At 38.5% G+C, this 9,391-nt stretch overlaps 1 protein-coding gene across 1 annotated transcript; it reads right to left on the bottom strand.

Annotated features, from left to right (window-relative positions):
• Window positions 1-371: 371 nt before the first annotated feature.
• On the bottom strand, window positions 372-4,771 carry LOC126366325 (uncharacterized). The gene is made up of 2 exons (XM_050009439.1): window positions 3,837-4,771; window positions 372-479 (listed from the first exon to the last, which is right to left on the bottom strand). The coding sequence occupies exons 1-2, from the start codon at window positions 4,679-4,681 to the stop codon at window positions 467-469; spliced, it is 858 nt and encodes a 285-aa protein (XP_049865396.1). The 5' UTR covers window positions 4,682-4,771; the 3' UTR covers window positions 372-466.
• Window positions 4,772-9,391: the final 4,620 nt, after the last annotated feature.

The following is a 9,391-nucleotide window of genomic DNA, read 5'->3' as shown; positions in this document are numbered from 1 at the left end:
CCGGGGCCTCTGGATCGTGAGCTTGGGCGGCCGTATAGTAAAAGCCTCTCAAGCGCTGATGTCATTTTCTCCAAGGATACCCCGCGATAGATCGCTCCAGCTAGTTGGCTGCAAAATATTAGGTATACCGGCCTAGTCAGTTGCTATATCGCCGTTGTCCTTTCTGCTGTATCAGCTCATTTTGAGTATGCCCTAATAGTCATCATCATCAATTTAAGAGCCACGCTCTTGTCGGTGTAGCATTTTCCTTAAAATACTCTCCATGCTACTTTAGAATTCGAATAGTAAAGTGCACAAAAAAAAAACTCTATCATTAAAAACAAAGTGGAATGTATAAGGTTAGCTTGCGGAAACACAAAGAAACAACCGACTTAGAGTACAGCGAATTTATTACTGATCGGTCAATCGTCAGTCGCTCGCGCAGGAACGTATCGTACCTAATTATATATATGACACTCCTCCCATCTTAATTTGGGAACCTGGTAACAAAACAAAAGTTTGTTTAGACTTTATAATTTACCACGTTAGTTCGTGGTCTCAGGCGACGAGGCGAAGGAGGACTCTCCGATGCAACAACATTCGCATTGTTATCATTGATGTCATTAACTACGCTAGTATTAACTCCCAATGCGTCAGAGAATTCCTCATTCACTTCCTCCTCTCTATTTGACAATTCTACGGCAGAACTACCTTCACAACTCCCAACTTCGGTACCGGACTCCAATGTAGCCTCTGAGTTAATATGACTATTAGTATCATTACTTATTTCTATAGGTTCTACTTGGTCTATTTCAGATTGTCTGTTGAGAGTTGGTAAAGCAGAGCTGGGTTTAAACTCATTATCATTATGCACATATCTGTAATTAGGGTTATCTGTCTTCGTACAATTTGTGTTCTCACTTGTTGATACTTTCTTATTAGGTATAAAACGAACAATTTGATCGATATGTCGCTGACAAATGATATTGTTGTTTTTTAATTTAATTTGGTACATTCTTTTCCCTAAAATTTTATCTATCACACCATCTGCCCAAAATGTTTTTTTATATCCATAACATTTTACCCAAACCTGTTGACCAACATTAAAAAATCTACAGTTTTGTACCTGTGTTGAAGACTTATTTTTAATATCACGAGGTGGTACAAGTAAGTCTAGACGTCCGCGTAAATTGCGTCCAAACATTAATTTGGCTGGTGTCACGCCGGTTGTACAATGTATTGTATTCCTATATTCAAACAGATATTCCAGTAGTTTGTGTTTCATCGCGTTACTACATCTGTATTTCTCAACAATAGTCTTCAGCATTTTCTTACAGGTTTTTACAGAGTTCTCGGCCTGGCCGTTGCTATTCGGATGATAAATAGGCGAATTAAGGTATTCTACACCGTTTTCATTGCAAAAACTAACAAATTCTTTAGACGCGATTTTAGGATCGTTATCGGAAACAATTACACGGGGCAACCCAAAACGAGAAAATAAGTACTTCATTTTGTTAATCAACTGTTTTGTGGCCGTTCCATCGAGCATTTCTAAGCATTCCACCCACTTGCTGTACGCGTCTACCACAATAAGATAAGTTTTATTAGTGAATGACATATAATCTATGTGAATGCGCTCCCAAGGCTGTGTGGGGCACGGCCATGGTGCGGGAGGGGCGCGCGGAGGTGAAGCGCGGAGCGCGCTGCATACCTCACACGAACCGATCAGCTGTTCGATTTCCTTATCGATACCGGGCCACCACATCCTTGAGCGCGCATTACTTTTTGTCTTAACAATACCCTGATGTGAACTATGCAATTCTTGCAATATCCTATCTCTGTATATCCGAGGCACAATGACACGATGACCGCGAAGTAAACAACCCCCTTCTATTTCTAATTCATTTCTGCACCTGAAATACGGTAATAACTTTGTACATCGAATTTTACGTGGCCACCCGTTTTTTATGTATTTAGTCACCGTAGACAATGTACTATCGACGTCAGTTTCCTTTTTTATGTTCTTGTACGTAATAGGTAAACAATCTAACTGTAAACAGTTTAGCGAATGTGCTGTACAAGAACTCGCAACTTTATTTATATTGTCCGGATTATGTACTATTGCTGCCCGTGAAAAATAATCAGCGACTGTGTTATTTTTTGTTGATACGTATTGCACTTCATAATTATATGCAGATAGAAAAACTGCGTACCTTACTAACCGTGATGCAGTCATCACTGATATTCCTTTTTTCTTACCAAAGATAGCAAGTAAAGGTTTATGATCGGTTTTCAGAATAAAGGGGTCGCTTCGTCCATACAAGTAAGAATGATAATGCTTTACACCAAAAATAATGGCTGTCGCTTCTTTATGCAGCTGACTATAGTGACGTTCGCTAGCAATCAAAGAGCGCGACGCAAATGCAATAGGCCGCTCCACGCCATCCGCGCCCACCTGTGATAGAACCGCCCCGAGCCCTGCCGGGCTCGCGTCTACTGATAACACCAACTTAGCGTTTGGGTTAAAATGACAGAGCACGCGTTCTGACGCCAACCTATCCTTTATTCTTTCGAACGACGCTTGCTGTCGGTCGGACCACACCCACTGAGCACCACCTCGCAGTAACTCGTGCAAAGGTTCTAAGATAGATGAGGCGTTCGGAATAAAATTCCTGTAATAATTTGTCATGCCTAAAAATCGTTTAAGTTCGGTTATGTTAGTGGGGCGGGGAGCTTTTTTTATCGCTTCTACTTTCTGCGGGCACTTGTGTAAACCATCTTTATCAATAATATGCCCCAGATATGACACACTATCTTGAAAGAAAACACATTTGTTCCTTTCAAGCTTTAGCCCTGACTCTTGAAATCGTTGAAAAACCTGTTCCAACCGTCTAAGATGTATTTCTTTGGTTGGGCCTGTAACACATACGTCGTCTAAAAATATAGCCACGCCTTCGATTCCCGCTAATAGGTTCTCCATGGCCCGCTGAAAAATAGCCGGTGCGCTTGCTAAGCCAAAAACAAGACGTGTGTACATAAACAAACCCTTCGTCGTATTTATAGTTGTTAGTTTTTGCGATTCTTTGCTTAATACAAATTGATTGTAAGCTTGCTTACAATCTAATTTTGAAAAGTGTATTCCACCACTCAACTTGGTAAATACCTCCTCTATACGAGGTAAGGGATATTTATCGACATACACGTCATTATTAATGGTCAGAGAATAATCGGCACAAATTCTTACGCTACCGTTTGGCTTTTTAACCGGAACAATAGGCGTTGCATAATCCGAGTGACTCACGGGGACTAATATACCTTCTTTCACTAACCGGTTCAATTCTGATTCTACAGTGTCTTTAATGGAAAAAGGCAAAGGACGCGCTTTAAAATATTTTGGTATTACACCTTCTTTGAGGTGCAATTTAATTTCAAACTTATTAAAAGTCCCTATTCCGTCTTCAAACAGCTGATTATGTTTATTTAGCAAAACTTGTACCTCTTTATCATCCGAACATGTTAATAACAATTTATTAGTATCCATTTTGAAGTAGATTCCGAATTTAGACATAAAATCACGCCCCAGTAAGGGAGGTCCTCCCTTTTCTACCACGTAAAACTGAATTTCATGCGATTGATTTTCGATTTGTGCTTTTACAGTAAAATACCCTAGGGGTGTGATTTTGTGGCCGTTATAAAAACACATTTTTAAATTGCAATTTATTAAGGGTATGTGTAAAAAATTATTCCTATAATATTCGTCCGACATTACACATGTACTTGATCCCGTGTCTAACTCCATCATATACGACTTATTTTCAATAATAATAGGCAAGCATATAGGTTTACAATTTACGCACCTCAAGTTGAATAGATTGCATTCCTCACAATCGGAACATGTCTCAGGTCGCTGACCCGACTGTGATTGCACTTCCGTCACAATGTTATTCACTTTTTCCGTGCACACCTTTTTCAAATGACCTTTAACTTTACACTTTTCGCACCGGTAGTTCTTGTATCGACATTTTTCGGTCTCGTGACCTCTCAGACCACAGACGGAGCACCGGTTGGCGGGCTGGTCACGAGCAGGCCCGGAGGCCCGCGCGCCGCCGCCGCCCGGCCGGCCCATGCTTGCTCGGAACAGGGGCTCCTCCTTCACCGCTGCCGCACCTACGCCCGGTACCACAGTACGTGCCCTCGCTGCACACACAGCCTGCTGTGCCAGCTCCAAAGCTTTCGAGAAGGTGAGGGCGGAGGAGTTCTGCTCGCACAGACGGTCCCGAGCCGGTCCCGGTCTCAAGCCCAACACGAAACGATCACGAAACAGCGTATCCAAAGATGCGCCGAAGTCACAGTAAACTGCGAGTCCACGTAATCGAGCCGCCCAGTTCTGGACACTTTCTCCTTCCGCCTGCACCGCATCATAAAAATTTGCTTTATCAGCGAAGGTTGACCTACTTGGAGTGTAGTGGCCGTCGAGTAATATGATCAATTCACTGTAAGCAGTTGCTTCTACTTTCTTCGGATGACAAATATTACTTAAAAGACGGTATGCTTCATCCGTTAAAAGTGTTAACAAAAGCGCCCGCTTTCGTTCCTCATCCGTTATGTTATTTAAAGTTAGAAATTGTGTTAATCGTCCTTTAAATATCATCCACTCTTGTGTCTGTGGGTCAAAATTTGTAATACTTCCTAAAAACGACATTTTTTTTTTAGCACACGCGAATCGGAACTCGTTGCCAAATGGAATGTATAAGGTTAGCTTGCGGAAACACAAAGAAACAACCGACTTAGAGTACAGCGAATTTATTACTGATCGGTCAATCGTCAGTCGCTCGCGCAGGAACGTATCGTACCTAATTATATATATGACACAAAGGGTTCATCATATTTAATCTACTTAACTTCGCAATCAACAATATATTTTTCAATTCGCGCGGTATTTTCGGTTTATGTGAGTTATCGGACGGCTAAGATTGCAGCAGTGTCTGGTGCCGAATACGCTTTGATTTAGGGCTCCCTCGGGCCCGGATGAGACCAGTGATAAGTAATACGTAGCCCCATATTTTATATAAACGCAGTGCTTTAGGGGAAGCTCTGAAAGTGAGAGTGGATTTGATCTTTACTTACTGTGTTGAATTCTGAAGTTTTTTGTGAGTTTCTTTATAGTCTCTTGGCCAATAGTCTAATAAATGTCCTACGCTGTCTTGTATGATACCGAGACGATCTGTTCAAGCCAATGCTTCTTTATTTCAAATTGTAATAGTGATTATAGGTTTTCCCTAGGAAGTTTTCCCTTTGCAGGTTGGAAAAGACAGAAAGTCGCTTCTGTAAAAAAAAAACACCTGTCATGTAAGCGGTCCCTCTGAAAAACGGGATAATGCTCGGGAGATGATGATGAGTTATAAGTTTCACGTTTACCGTCTTGTTCTATTATAGTGTGTAGAAATCGAACAGTTCGCATCTCGAATTTACTGTTTTTTTGTTCTTTCAATATTATCTGACGCAAACTAAATTCCGCTTCGTTGTTGGCGGTGGATACCGAGTTCCATTTTTAAAACACGTGCGCCAGTTTCGGGAGAACGTCATGACCGTTCAATTTTCCGAAGGCGTTTGATGGAAAAGGTCAAACGTGACCACTCGCTAGTTTATTAACACAGACAGAGTTACTAGTGGGCGGAATTGTTACAGACAAATCGATAGTTTTATTTTATGTTTATTTTTTTTAAAGAACGTCTGGGGCCCTGTGCCACGGTTTTTCTTGCAGCTACTTTTCCCCGGCTATACAGGTTTTGAGAAGCTGCAGTAGTTTTAGGCGGATGAGACGTTCGTTATGTAAAAACTGACGATTCAAAGTGTAACTATGTTACCTACTGAATAAAGATATTTTTGAATTTGAATTTGAACTATAAATACTATTATTTAACTATGATAAACCGCTGTTGATTTTTGTATTTCAATGATTTCAAATATACCAAATGGTTCACCAAATGGTTCTTGACTTTTGAGAAAAAAATTATTTGTTTTCTTGTTACAATACCAATAAAAGAAGTCTTCATAGAAGCGGAATGCCACACTATTTTCATACTGTTAGTGGCACCGAGTTAAAATGCACTAAGCGATCTTACAGACTTTAGAGAACATTTTCAATCAAGGCACTTTGTAATAAGCGAAATTTCAAAGTGAAAATGAACATAGCTTGGAGACCGCTGCACCCAACTTTCTTATTAAAAATTCGGTTTGAAACTTCGAACTTGGTCTGGTAATGGATTTTTAACCACCCCAATGATTAAGTTCAAAGATACTCTGCATAGTTCGTTCATAGTTGTCCGGGGAGATGGATTGCGAGCAAAAAGAAATTATTGTCAGGAGAATGTTAATAAATAAATATCTGTTACGTTATACTATATAATTATATTGTGTCGAAATATGTGTTTCGTAGATAAATTATATAATATTATTTATATATTGTATTTTTCTTTATTTTCTGTTTATAGTTTTCTAACTAGTGTATAATGAGTGTAGCGTTAGAATAAGAAATTATAATTTTAAAACATTCAGTAATTTAAAGGACTTTTCTTTTCTAATGAGCTGCGGGTTTGAGGGTCGCCCGAGCCAGAACTTTTGCGCATATAAAAGTAAGTGCGCAATGCCAACAAATGTCAAATAACAATATTGGTTCTTGTTGCCTTGATGTGGCATTTTTAACCCCCCAGATTGGCATCATGGGGTGCGTTTCTGTATGTCTGGGAACATGTACTTATTATAAAAAAAAACATTATCCACTCAACAAACTTCAATATTTAAAAAAAAAACCTAATTTTAAATTGAGACAGTCTAAATGTGAAATACTAATAATATATAATTATTGAAGTGATAGAGTTTATTAAATTAAAACGTTAAAAGTATCCCAATTCGAGTAAATGAATTATAAATTCACGGTCTGCAGAAAATTTTGAAGTACCTAAGTACTTAATTGTGTGATACTTAAATAAATTTACTGTATTACGCAAATTGTTTCATAGAATTTTGGGTAAGTACGTGGGAATTAGCAAAAATAGTTACACGTGTTAAACTATTTCCATATTTTAATGAATTTTCAGATTTTTTAAACTCCAAACATTTTACAATGTATTTTCTTCTATGACGTCACACACCGTGTACAGTCATGAGGAATATAATGTACCCACTTCAGGACTTTGTCGCACTAACATATTTGATATTTAGTGAGACTTACAGTTCAATTTGTCAAAAAAGTTAATGTGACATGGCACCAAAGTGTATACATATTAATGCTCGTGACCGTACCTAATGCGGACCTTAGTATCTACTTAGGTTCGGGAGTCTTAAACTCCAAGTCTCGGTTTGTTTGGTAGACTAGATAGATACTACCAAATCCGATTTTTTTATGCTGTAAGAAACACTCACACTTAGGTATCTCATATAGCTAGCACCTTAACCGTTGGCAGCACGGCCACAGTTTTTAGTTTTATCACAGCATGCAGCTGCCCTGCTCCTTAAATATTCACTTTGCATACTTAGTGCTAGAGGTTAAACTTGAGTGTTTTATTTTATATTCTTAAGCTGCATTGCGGTGTTTGTCACGCGGTTTGGAGACGTTTTCCGAAAATATGGCGGGTGTTGTCGCAGTTTTCATATTTCATCAAGAATAGGGCGCCGACGCTGTACTTTTGAGTATGTTTATGGGGTTTGTTTTATAGTTGTAATTCCGGGGGTTTATCTTTAAATATGGAAAACTGTAAAACAATGTAAGTACTCGTAAGTACGAGTACGCGGACCATTAATGCCGATTGCCTATGTGGCGTCCTACGCCATTGCTCAGCCCATATGTTTGCTGACGATCTCTGTACACTCCTTGCTGGTACCAACCTCAAGGATACGTGCCGCTTGGTGCAAGAAGATGTAGACGCAGTTGTGAAATGGTCCCATGACAATGGCATTGTATTAAACTCCGAAAAAACTAAACTACTCATCATTCATTCACCTTTTTTGTATCTCTCTGATTCACCTCCTTCTTTATTCACTCATAGCTTTAACTGTATACATAATAACTTCATCAATTGCGAATGTAAACCTATAGAAAAAGTAAACTGTGTAACTTACCTTGGAGTTAAAGTAGATTGTAACTTTTCTTGGTCAGCTCATATAGACTATATTATCAATAAATTAAGATTGTTGCTTAGCAAATTTTACCACTTAAGTTTCAAAGTTCCTCTTAGCACGTTAAAATGTATATACTTTGCATTAGTAGACTCAATCTTGGGTTATGCCCTTGATTGCTATGGCCTTACATTCAAAACCTATATTGACAAATTAGAAGCAATACAAATCAGATTTCTAAAGTTACTGGTAAATAAAAAGACTAAAAATAATTGCAAAGGAGACTACAGTAAATTATTCAAAATTTGTAAAATTCTTCCCGTACATTTAAAACATAAATACCTTTTGGCTATTAACCACCATGGCAATCAAGAGCATGACCAACTATCTTTAGCAAGCCATAGCTATGGCACGAGGTCGGTGTGCGCGGGCAAATTCGAAGTCCCTAGAGTTAATAATTACTATGGCGATAGAACTCTAAAAAAGAGACTTCCCTATTTGCTTAATAGTTTGCCTGAGAACATCCGTCTAGAACCAAATAAAAGTAAATATAAAAAATTACTTAAACAACACCTTCTAGACTCGTGTCCTAGCTAACTTATTGTATGTTATTAATTGACTATTAGATATAAGTTCATATCATTAGTAGAGACTCTTTTCCTGCAGACAAACTGTTTAAACAGTTTTGCAGGGCATTGATATTTGTATTTTTAGCATTAAGATTTAATAATAAAATAAATAAAATAAATAATTTACTTCATAGTGCTGGAGAGGAAATAATATCGACGTGTTTATTTCGACATTTAGGATGTGTCGAAACACACACGCATTCTATTAAGATATATTATTATTTACTTACTTTAATATCACTGTACAGGCACCTAGGTAGAATAAGTTAGAGTAATATTAGGCAGTAAAACTATGCCACTCGAAAACCTATGTATATATTGTTTACTAAACATAACATAAGCATTTACTTAGAGAAAACGCGACATACCTACGTATAAAAAATAATTGGTAGAACGCCTGCCTTTCACTTTGAGGTTGCAGGTTCGAATCCAGCATAGGCCTAAACTAATGATTGTCGAATTTGTTTTAGAATTCATGTTTGGATCGCAAATAACCATCACGTGACGGAAAACATCGTGAGGAAACCCACATATGTATGCGACCTAACCAGTTTTGGGCTGGTTTTTCCTTCGCGGGTTGGAAGGTCAGACAGGCAGTTGCTTCTGTAAAACAACGGGCCTGTTGGCATCAACACTAAAGCTATAAAATGTATAAAAACACTATT

The sequence above is a fragment of the Pectinophora gossypiella genome, chromosome 4 (genome assembly GCF_024362695.1).
Source record: "Pectinophora gossypiella chromosome 4, ilPecGoss1.1, whole genome shotgun sequence".
NCBI classification, from domain to species: domain Eukaryota; kingdom Metazoa; phylum Arthropoda; class Insecta; order Lepidoptera; family Gelechiidae; genus Pectinophora; species Pectinophora gossypiella.
This window is presented reverse-complemented; position numbering and strand designations above follow the sequence as displayed.